At 36.2% G+C, this 12,750-nt stretch overlaps 1 protein-coding gene across 1 annotated transcript in view; it reads left to right on the top strand.

The window, feature by feature from the left end:
- The window catches only part of CSMD1 (CUB and Sushi multiple domains 1), a 2,262,799-nt gene that overhangs the window by 375,159 nt on the left and 1,874,890 nt on the right, over positions 1-12,750 (top strand). The window contains exon 2 of the mRNA XM_045286696.1: positions 4,439-4,655. Coding sequence (XP_045142631.1) covers positions 4,439-4,655 — 217 coding nt within the window. The remainder of the gene's footprint in view (positions 1-4,438; positions 4,656-12,750) is intronic.

Below are 12,750 nucleotides of genomic sequence, written 5' to 3'. Positions count from 1 at the left end.
CCCCTCACAGTTTCTGAGACTGTCACTCCTTGTGGAAGTAGAACGCCTTGTTTTTCTTCTGCGAAGTGCCTGGTGGTTTTGAACTGCTGCCCTGGACGTTTTAAGCCCAACCTGAAAGCACTGTGCCATCAGGGCTTTGATCTTTGGTGCAGGCATTCTTAAAACTTCCTGTTTGTTAACTCTTTGTAGTCTTGAGTAAGGTTTGCCAGTTTCAGAACTTGTAAGGCATTTCCAAAGTACGTAACATGCTTTTACAATAGTCTATATATTGAATAAATGTAACCCAGTCTGCAAAACTCATTGCATTAATTGGTAACCTGAACGCTAGTGAAATGTTAGTCATTTGGGGGGAAAATTTAATATCTGGAAATCCAGTTCACGATGATGAATCTATACCAGTAACCACATTTTAGCCGACATTTTCTGTTGAATTTATTTTTCTCTCCAATTCATAATCAAGCATCACTTTTTTTATTATTTACTGTGAAGCAGGAATTTTGAGATAAACTCCCAAAGCTATTTCCTTTAAAGACCTTTCAAAACCCCACAGCACAGCTTTAATATCTACTTGTTACAGTGTTATTGTTAGACTTAAATTTAGTGGAAACGGGGCTTCCTATTAGTTCTTTGGTTTTAAACTCATAAATCCCTTTCATTAAATCTTTTTTATTAACATTTCTCAAGCTCCCACAAGTGTTTGAAAATATTACTGTGAAGCATTTGAGCACACTGGGACCTGCATTTGCGAAATGTATTTTTTTCGTATAAAATGTGGTTGGAAATAATTTTCTGTTTTCAGTTCAACAACAACAACAAAGCTGGGATAATGCTTGTACTCAGGTACTTGCCCTTCATGTCATATTCTGAGTATGCTCCGGTCCCTCCAACACATCTTTAATATTCTTAACATTAAAGGCCTTAAACACTTTTAAAGTGTTGGTGGAAATGTCGAGATAAAGAATGAATGAAAACACTGCCAACAGTTTCCAGTAGCTACTTAGAATCGTGTGCTCAGAGTGACTTTGTTTCCTCCCCGGATGGCTATATTTACAATTAAAATTATTGAGGTATGTTCAGTAAGATAATTCAAACATCTAGCTGGTTGAGTTTAATTCCACTCTTGCTTTCATTCACCCTGATGGATTTGAGCACAGCCATGGAAGGCTAACTGTTCGAAATAAATACACAAAGAATAGTTAAGGGACTCAAGGGTCCCATGGAAAGTTCCTGGGGGATTCAGGGAATCAACAGGGAGACATGTAAAAGAGACCAAAAGGGGGTCATTGAACAAGGAAGGGTAGGTGGATAAAGACTTGAGAGTAAAGAAAAGGAAATGTTTTAGTCAGGGCTTTGTAGAGTTAGCCAAGTAGTATGAATAAAATTGATGGGTCAGTGTGTGTAGATGGGATTAATCTCTCAAAATTGATCTGTTCAGTAAAGATCTTTGTAGGAATCCCCAGACTAGCAATTCACAGAAAGGACCTGTCTCTTTAGCTGTCCCTCGTGTCAGGAAATCGTCAGAGGAGACTATCTCAATAAAAAAATCATTTTATTGGAGCCTCATACAATTCTTATCACATATCAGCTCCTCATTTCCCCCCTCCCTCCCCATTTCCTCCCTCCCCCCTCCCTCATGAATCCTTGATAATTTATAAATTATTATTATTTTGTCTTACATTGTCGGATGTCTCCCTTCACCCACTTTTCTGTTGTCCATCACCGAGGGACGAGGTTATATGTAGATCCTTATAATCGGTTCCCCCTTTCTACCTCACCTTTCCTCCACCCTCTGGTATTGCCACTCACACCACTGGTCCTGAAGGGATCATCCATCCTGGATCCCCTGTGTTTCCAGTTCCTATCTGTACCAGTGTACATCCTCTGGTCTAGCAGGCTTTTTAAGGTAGAATTAGGATCATGATAGTGGGGGGAAGGAAGCATTTAAGAACTAGAGGAAAGTTGTATGCTTCTTCATTGCTACACTGGCTCATCTCCTCCCCCTACCTTTCTGTAAGGGCGTGTCCCATTACCTACTGATGGGCTTTGGGTCTCCACTCTGCACTCTCCCTCATTTACAATGATAATGATTTTTTGTTCTCTGATGCGTGATACCTGATCCCTTTGACACCTCATGGTCACACAGGCTGGTGTGCTTCTTCCACATGGGCTTTGTTGCTTCTGAGCTAGATAGGTGCTTGTTTATCTTCAAGCCTTAAAACCCCAGACACTATATCTTTTGATAACTGGGGACCATCAGCTTTCTTCACTACATTTGCTTATGCACACATTTGTCTTCAGTGTTCATATTGGGAATGTGGGCACACAATGATATGATTTTTTGTTCTTTGATGCCTGATACCTTATCCCTTTGAAACCTTGTAGTTACCCAGGCTGGTGTGCTTCGTCCATGTGGACTTTGTTGCTTCTGAGCTAGATGGCCGCTTAATTACCTGCAAGCCTTTAAGACCCCCAGATGCAGTATCTTTTGGTAGTCAGTTACCAGCAACTTTCTTCACCACATTTGCTTATGCACACCTTTGTCTTTAGATAATTTTAAAATCTGTACCATCAAATATTCTGGGACTTGTATCAGCAGCAGCTACAAAGTTGAATCTAGTTTTTGATCTCATGGTCCAACCTTGCTTCATGCCGCTAACCATACTCACTGACTGAAGGTGGTCTCATAGTTTACCATAACAAATTACATTGAGCTCTGGTTCATACACTCTCCAAAGCCTCATGATGATTTCCTCTTTAGGTTTTAATCCATTAATCTCCTGGGTTTCCTTGTGGCCATACCCCAGTCCACCTCTCTTTCAGTTCTGAGTACTCCAGCCTTACTCTTACATTACCCTACACTGCTATGGGTAAGCCTTTACAGCAGGAAAGTGCTTGTTTTACTTCACTCTAATTGTATTGTCTTCTTCACCCTCATTTTCATGTAGATGTTAGGCAATAAGAGTAATTTACATCTCACCTGTCTAAGCAAAGTGATAAGCAGAGGAGTCAGCAAAAATTGGGATATCCTGCAAACCCACACCTGCTTAACAAACATTAAAACCCACCTGAGCCATTTTTTGCTCTGATACTTTAATTCAGCATAGCGTTTGATGTGTTTGCTTTCGTCTGTGCCATCCTATCTTAATAGGAAGACATTATGGTAATAAATCTTTTAGAAGAATTATACAATAAATTGGAAAATAAAGATGTCCCAAATGTGCACATCATCCTATACTCTATGCTGCTCCATTTCCTTCCACACACTCCTCCCTGAAGTATTTTTCCATATTACCCCGGGGTCTGTGATTTGTTACAAAGTCTCACAGAAACTTTAAGGAAATGTCTTACATGGTGGACATTGTTGTTAAGATCTAAATCTAAAGGTCAGCCAGAGGCTACCCAAATGTACAGTCAAGAGCCAGATGCCAATACTGTCCAAAAGACACACCTGGTCTTATAGCTTCTACCAAAACTCAGTTAGGAAATCCAGGTATAGCTTTCAGGTGATGCGTGTCACAATTGTATAATGGTACCAGCTTATTTACTTATCCAAGGAAAACACAGGATGTTGTCCTGAGTGACACACTTGAGAAGTGTCCTAAAGATGTCCACACGCAAGCAAAGGGGGTGACCTGGTCCACACCCCCTGCAAAGGGAAGTCTAAAGGTGTCCCCAAGGAAAAGGCTGTGACTTGGTTCCCTCTATTTAATGAAGTGAGGTCTTGATTACACCTAATCCTGTCCAATAGTTCAGTAGAGAGCACTTTCCAAGATGGGATTATAAGCACAGACATAGAGTCCAGAATTACACGGCATCATATAAGGAATTACAACTAGAAAGGCCATGTTGATTGACTCCAACTCAGATATTACAAGTGGGAAGGTTCTACTTCTGAACATTTTAGCCTCTTATCTTTTATCAGAAACATGCTTATAGTTTTGCTTTATTCTTTGATACAGTAAAATTTTATCCAGTGCAGGCAAAATTAATGTGTGTGCATATTGACCAATATTTTCTCTATTCATAGTGTCATAGAGTGCAATAACAACTATAGTTCTACATGCATGGATATATTGTATAATCTCATAGTGTTCATTTTATATCTGTAAATTTAGTTTCCCCAACAAGAATCATTTACTCCGTTCTAAAAGCATGATACTCTCCAGAGCATTGGCAGACCTTTAGAAGACTGATATTGACATGTTGTGTCGAAAAATGACAGAAAAACAATCTCAGAATTTTCAATATGAGTAGTCAAGTGCTGTGTTTTCTTTTTTCCTCCTCTTTTATTTTGGTTATTCTATTCTTCTCTTTATCCTGGAATACACTATTTGTGATTCACCATTCACTACTTGGGCATGAAGACTCTCAAAATAAGTTAAAAATTCTTCAGTTAAAGATGGCCAAAATAATGTATTTCCATGTTTTTATTTTTCAGATCAAAACTGTGGAGGCTTAGTCCAGGGTCCAAATGGCACCATCGAGAGCCCAGGATTTCCTCATGGTTATCCAAACTATGCGAACTGCACCTGGATCATTATCACAGGAGAACGCAATAGGATACAATTGTCATTTCATACTTTTGCTCTTGAAGAAGACTTTGATATTTTATCAGTTTATGATGGACAACTCCAACAAGGGAATTTAAAAGTGAGGTAAAGTATCTTTTTTTTCCCCCCCAAAATGTATATGGAATTGAGTATGCCAATTCTTAAATGATATTGGAATTCACATTTGAGTTTCATTATCAGAAATAAAAGTTTATTATAAAAGGCATAGCTATGTGCCAAATTATGCACATTTTCAATAAGGTAAACAATTATTACCATCACTTATAGATAGAGATATGAAATTACTCAAGAGTGTAAAGCAGTAATATTAAGGTGATTTACATAAAGACACAATACACTATTGTTTTTAAGCAACTGTGGATTTGAGAGAAAATGGAAAAAGATAAATGTGTGAATAAAATGAAGAGAAAAAAACAAAGCTATATTACAGAAAATGCTGTCAATTAAAAGAACGAAGGTAATAGGTGGTGGTAAGAACATTGAGGAAGGTTGTATTCTTGAATAAAAAATTGATTTGCAGATTATGATATGTTCTGCCTCCACAAAAGTCCCTTACTTTATTCATAAAAAGTGAGAAAAAATAAGCAAATCTTATTTGTAATTCAGTTAATATCCAAATATGCATTAATAATATTTTTGAATGATTATTCATATAGTTGAAATGGTGATATTAACTATATAGTATATTTTATTATTATAGAGTATTCTAAGCTTTTTTACATGTAAAATAACATTATGTTTTTGATTGGGTCATCTACAATATTTTTTACATGTTTTTAAAAAATTTTGTCATTTGACCAGTCTGTCATAATTTATACACTGGTATCTCTCTTTGCATTATATCTATAGCTAATACTTTTTAGCTTGATATGCCTTCTTATCCATATTTCTGCTATTCTGAATTCATTATATGCTAGTTTTTGTTCTCATTTTTTCACTACTAGGAAAAATTAATATGTTGTAATAATAGTAAGAATTGTAATAGATACTGCTAAAACTATGGCAAAAGGGGGAATTAGGAATCCAAGATTAGGCAAATATCAGCCCAAATAAACATGTATACTTTTAGAGAATTTATCTTTTATTCTGTCAAGATTTTTATTTTCTATAGTTCTTGCATACAAAGGAAATTGGTCTTAAGATGAAGGTCAGTCAAAAATTATGCATCAGTTTATTCCAAACATGATATGTTGAAAGGTGACTCTATATTCAATAGATAGCAACAGAAATGTTCTCTCTGTCATAGATTTGTCTTAGACTCCATGGTGTACCTTTAAAAATGTCCTATCATAAGAGTGGGTTCAGAGGGGATCTGTTGACCCATCCAGATTAAAAGTGCAAAGTTTAGCTGAGAAGGTTATGGTGACTCTCATAACCTTGATAGATTTCCTCGAAAAAAATTCTGATCATGAGAATTTATTATGAAGAAACTTTGAGATAATTGAAAATGGTATTTGTGAACAAAAAGGCCAAAAAAGTTGTGCTGAGGATTTATTTTTACCCCCATCACAATATCTGCAAATACTTGGAAGGTAGCAAGGATGTCCCACAAGAATTTTGTTGGAAAAACTTACTCTATCCACCCCCACACTTCTGATCATTTCCCCTTCAAACTTCTTTTTGTTCCTGAAACTCAAAGAACTTTTTAAAAGGCCATAATTGGAATCTTTCGAGGATGTCAAGAGAGCTGTATTGAAGGAGTGTGAATGGAAGAAAGAGTGCAGAATACTTTTGGGAAGCATTGGACAAAAGGAAATATCGCCTTTAAAAGTGTATATATTGTGATAGAGGATGTATCCAGAAAAAACAGCTTCACATTTTTATGGTTAATAACTGCTTGTATCATTTTTATGGCAGTACTTTTTGATGTATTTTCATATGCTAATTTGATTAACTAGGTAACATTACACAATCCACTTTTCTTCTGCATGGTGAGAATAAGATTATTTTTAATGTCAAATAAATACAAAGCTTAAAAATGGTACTTCTGCTATTTTCACTATTAGAAGATTCATCGGTGGACAATAAAGATCAGAACAGTTTGATTCATTGCTCTGTCTTTCAAAGTTCCAGAGATAATATATAGTGATGTTTATACTTCTGAGAGCTTTATAGGAACCAGTGAGTTGCATGTAAAATACCTTGCTGACTTTATTTATACAAAAATATTTTTGGAAGAAAAAGAAAGAGACTGGGTAATAAGAGACTAAATGGGTAAATATGACTCAGTTAGCAGTAGATTTGTTTTACTTAGAGGAGAAAAAGACTGAGTTGTATTCCTCTCTGTTTGTATAATGTTTATGGTAACACGTAAACCCTTAAGTTTAGGATGGCGCTTTCCTCTCTGTAATAAACTGAACAATGAACAACCTTCCCTCTACTTCTTTTTTAAGTGGATATTCTAAGTGTGAACATGAAGTGTATGAGGGTCAAAATGACTTCCCAGGGTTATATCACAAAAAGATAAAAACATCATAAATGTATGTATATCACATAATTCTAAGAGCTATTAATGCTTACTTAAATAAATTCAGAGAGAAATCAATGATGTTAAAAACAAATGTGAGTATTGTTTTGGGAAATACACAGAGAAGGACCCAGTAGTTGAACATCAGTTAATGGGAGGAGTAATTATAAATAGCATCCAATTCTAATTAATTTGGGGAAAGAGGGCTCTAATGCCATTTGTTTTCCTGTTATATCTTGGAACAGTTGTTTATTTCTCAAATACAATTAACTAACAACGTTTACACAGCTCCAGAATGCAAATGAGGGATACTTTTGTGAGGGGATGGATGTGCGGAGCCGCTGAGCTGTGAGCTGGCATGAAAGTTATTACTTATAGCTGTCAGGGTCTATTGTCTTTACTGTTCCACAAAAGCCATTTTTAGCAGCTCTAAATGTACGCTAACTAAAAAAATGAATTACTATTTGTTTTGTTAAGCAACTTGAGCATTTTACTCTAAAGAACTTTATTTTGTATAACAAGAAGGGCATTTTCTAAATATACTAAAACAATCTAGATTTAGCTCCCAACTAACAAATAAAATATAGAAATTGGAGTTTTAAATTATTGATATTTACACTATAGCCTAGTGTACCCCACTTTACCCCAAAGTCCACAAACATTGAGTAAATTCTGATTCGAAGAAATATATGTTTTTACCAAGTTAAAAATAGTTAAAATATATTAATATAATGTATAATTCATATTATCATCTTGGAAAATTATTGTAATATAAGCACATACACAAACTCATATATGATTTGGCCTTCCATAAATACATTAATATGTGAATACCAAGAGGCAACGTATGGCTTCTCTTAATTTAAGCACATTAGGAATTATTCCAAATTAAAATAAACGTCCACATTTTTATTTCTATAGAAAGAAAAATATAGCTATTGTGTATTTATTTTTGAGCTCTTGGTGTATTGCTACTTTCTGAATCTTTTATGTTTATTGACTTTATGCTGCAGCTTCTCAAATCTCTAAGTATACCTAACCACACAATCATAGAATATTTATTGTTCATATCTCTCCATACAATTATTTTATTCTCATAGTAAATTCCTCAATGAAACCCCTTGCTTTGTCGTAAGTCCCCAAACTCAAGCCTACTGCTGTCCTATAGATTCTGACTTGTGGTGACCCTGTAGGGCACAGCAGAACAGCCAGCAGGGATTTCAAAGCTATAATTATTAGGAAACAAACATAACTGATGTTGTCAATTCCTGATCATTTTGGTTAGCAATAAATGCTTTAAGCATGATACCACTAGGGTTCCTTTATCATAAATTGACTAATACATATTGATTGACACATGCTATGACATTCCTGCTACTTGGTTCATCTCACTCAAATCCAGAAACATTTGATACACTCTGTCAAATCTGTGTCACACATTGCCCACAAGATAAACTTTTCTAGTACATTTTGGACTTTTATTCAAAGCACTCGATTATCTGACCCTGAACTGTACTGCAGTCCTTCAGTCTTGGTGATGTTTCCCCTGACTCTGCCCACCTGTGAAAATTGCTCATTCACTTACATGGCTCCATGGATTATTCCTTGATCTGACCTTGCTAGAGAAAACACTATTTGAGTTTCCTAATACTTCATTTTGCTCTTCTAAATGGAAAAAATTTTAAAAATCCAATTCATGTCATATTTAATCAGGAAATCTTTAGATCCTAAATTGAAGAATAAATAGTAACTTTCTGTTTCCTATGGCACCGGAGACTAAGCATACTTTTAAGCTTAGGCACCTCTGAAATGACAATTGTTCTGAGGTTACATTTGTTTGGAATGTACATATCTTTGTCCAACTACAAGATGCTCTGAGGACACTATGAGTTGAGCACTAGACCAATAACCACAGAGTCTGTGGTTGAAATGCACTAGCCACTCGAGTGCAGGGAGATGTAGTGGTTGGTTCCCATAAATATTCAGAGATCAGAAATCCTTTGTAGGGATGCTATGACTTGGAATCAACTGAAAAGCAGTTGTTTTTTGAATTTAGTTTCTTGGGTTTTTGTTTTCCTTAATAATACTCCAGCACGTAGTTGCTGAAGGCAAGAGAGATGATGATAATATGTCTTTTCCAGTGATAAATCAAAGAGTTAAGAAATCTGAGTTGAGTCACTTTCATTAAAATGTTTCAGAGTAGAGAACTAGCCATCATTGACTTCTCTGTATATAATTTACACTACTTAATATAACCTTCTCCTTTAAATAAGCATTTTATTTTTTTCCCAAGGTAATGACTAGTATCTTGAGATAGTCTTTCAATTTGAAGTAGTATATGCTATCACAAAATCATTGAAGTTGTTTGACTTCAATAGGTGTTAAACCTATCTCCAACTGTGACATTATTATAATATCAAATAATCAGGAGAAATCCCTTTAAAGGATCAGAAAGTGAATACTTATAAGCATAATACATAAATATATAATATGACATAATAAAATAAATGAGTACTATATAAACATAATATAAATAAATATAAGAATAAGAAGGAACACTATATTGAAAATGTAGAAAGCCAGTAGGAGTATATTATTTTGTGACTTTTACAGAATACAAGTCATAGAAAAATAATCCTGGCTATCTGGACCCTCTCTTGTAGAGAAGATTGCCCTCACTTTCTGAAATGGTGGTAAAGAAGAGGTTAGAGATGAGTGTTGTGTTAGCATTTAAATTAGGAAATCGTGCATCATGGTGTTAAGATATTACAGTGGGTCCCCTCCCCATTTTTAATCTGCAAAAAATTCTTGAAATTAAAATAATAGAAAGCCCATATTAAATACCTTTATGTTGTTTAGACATTTCAAATTTAAGGATTGGGAGGGCATTTCATTTTTATTATCATCATTTAATAGATCTTGTGGTGTCAAAATCCTGCCTTACTGGCCAACATTTCCTTTTGGGGGCCCTATGGGTGCCACTCACAGAAGAATAACCCACTGCCGTCCAGTTGATTCTGACGCAAAGTCACCCTAGCCACATAAAAGTCAGAGTATTGCTTTATTTTTAATGTGGGTAGTGAGCAATACCCTGATTCAGACTTTCAGATACATGCAGAGTACAGCCTAAGTCAGACTAAAAGCTTGTATGGGGACTCAAGCTTCATGCTAACACCAAGAACAAACCCTTAATGGTTTCTCACGGTCAACTAGGTACATAGACAGAGACCGAATAGAACAGCCAGCAAGGTCGGGCCAGCTCATGGTGAGGAGGACACCAAAAAGTGGGCCCAGACACCCTGAATGAGGAGGTGATAAATGAAAACATCCTATATATTAGTGATGTTTTCGTGGAGTACTGGACAGTCAAATCAGAGAATCCCACTCAGTGTTGCCAAACAGTAGTAAAGGTTAGTATTCCTCAGGGAGGGATACCAAAGGGAACCAGACAGGGAGTTGGGGGATTTGGTCCTTTCATAGAAGTTTATAATTTCCACAGGTGAATTTGTCATTCATTCTTACTACTCTGGATTGAATTTTTAGAATGAAGAAAAAGTAATGTTCTTCAGTACACTTTCATTTATTTGTTTTGTGAGTAAGTGTTATCCATTACTAACAGCCACGTTCAGTAATTCATGGGCCTTGGTTGTTGTTTACTGTCTTTGATGTAATTATGACCCGATGCTCAACAACAGAAAGAAACGCTGGCTGCCCCTCCACTGTCCTCACAATGGTCATTCTGTTTCAATGCACTGTGGTGCCCACAGTGCATTGAAACAGAATGCTGAGTTGTCTGCAGTTGTTCTTGTTATGTGTCATTTGGTTGGTCCTCATTCATGTCAGCTCTCTGAAGAGCAGATGAAATGTGGCCTGGTCCTTTGCTGCCTTCACAATTGTGATGTAAAGAGTTACAGTCTCAAACCCTTGGGGACATGTCTACCCTGTCCTAAAGGGTTGCCATGAGTCGGAATTGCCTGGACAGCAGTGAGTGAGTGACTGACTGAAGCCCTGTCCCCTCTTTGCTCTCAGGTCTAGACTGAGACCGGTGCAGGAGTCACTGTGTCAGTTCATCTCTTTGAGGGTCTCCCTCTTTTCTATTAACTCTCTAGTTTACCAGCCGTGATGTCCTTCCTCACTGACAGTCCAAAGGAAGTAAGCTGAAGTCCTGGCATTCTCACTTCTAAGGAGCATGCTGTCTATATTTACCCCAAGACAGATTTGTTCATTCTTCTGGTAGTTCACATGTATTCAACATTCTCTGACAACCTCACAAGTCGAATGTGTCAATTCTTCTTCAGTCTTCCTTTTTTGCTATTTAGCTTTCTCATGCATATGAGATGGTTTAAAATGCAGAGATGTGTGTCAGATGCAACTTAGTTATCAAACTGATATCCTTCCTTTTTAATATTGCAAAGAAGTCTTTTGCAGCTGATCTGCCCACTGCAATACATCATTTGATATCTTGACTGTTACTTTCACAGGGATTGATTATAGATTCAAGTGAAATAAAATGTCTATCATTTTACTGCTTATCATTGTGCTATCATAACTAGTGTTCTCTATTTTTTATTTCTCTGGGTTCTAATATCCATTGCAATTACAACACAGAACTCACAGACAAAATTCAAGATTCCGGGCTTTATTAAGCAAATTAATAAGGTAAAATGCCAGTGAGAAGTGCTCAGGGTTGAGTCTGCTGGTAGATGTCCAAAGAGCACACTCACAAACAAAGGCATTCAGCTTAAGCTTAATAGGTCAGGAAACCTAGCTCCCCAGAAACAGTGTGCAAAGGCACACCACTGCAGTAAGCCTTAGCCCTAAATCACTCAGCTCCACTACCATAGGTCAGCAAGCCCAATTTCCCCAGTGAAGTGTGTAAGTTTATACACAGCAGGATGGCACTCAGAGAATTCTATTCACAATTACTCACAAGTGAATCCCAGTAGCATCTTCCTTCAACTTCCTACTGACACTTAGGCTAGAAGAGCCATAATAAATAATCTATTACCCCTATAGTCATGATATTGTTTATTGACTCGGTTGTGAGGATTTTTTTTGCTTTATTTATGTTCATACATAATCCATAAAAAGGCTGTAGTCTTTTGCCTTTAACGGTAAGAACTTCAAGTTATCCTCAGATTTTTTTCCCCAGATAAGTAGGGGAAGCCCAATTAAATAATCTCCATGGTGCTTTAATATGCTATCTAGGTTGTAGAAACCCTAGATATATGTGCAAAATTTATATTAACAAAATTTAATTTGTTATAAAAAAGATAAATTAGTTTTGGTAGAAATTATGGAGATAAAATAATAACGTCTTTAAGGGAGGTAGCAAGAAAAATATCTGAAATACAATAAGAAAATTTGAACATGTGCTTGAATTCTGACTAGTATCTCCTCATGCTTTAGTGGTATGTTGTGCTATAACCAAATATTAATAGTATATTTTTATTTCTTGACTGTGTTAGTCTAGGTAGACTTGAGAAACAAATCCACAGAAACTCATATGTATATGATAGAGAGTTTTATACAAAAGGTAAGTGTACATTAAGAAAGCATCCCAACCCAGTCTAGTGCAAGCCCATAAGTCCAACATTAGTCCATATGTCCAATACCAATCTACAAAGTTCTCCTCAAACTCCCAAAACACCTGCAATGACACCGACTGCAGGAGGAAAGCCGAATCAGTGATAGTGTGAGCATCTCAGTGCT

Source organism: Echinops telfairi, unplaced genomic scaffold (assembly GCF_000313985.2).
Source record: "Echinops telfairi isolate 266 unplaced genomic scaffold, ASM31398v2 ScPeMD7_9;HRSCAF=40, whole genome shotgun sequence".
Taxonomy (NCBI): domain Eukaryota; kingdom Metazoa; phylum Chordata; class Mammalia; order Afrosoricida; family Tenrecidae; genus Echinops; species Echinops telfairi.
The sequence above is the reverse complement of the archived record's forward strand: the minus strand, read 5'-3'. Positions and strand labels throughout refer to the sequence as shown.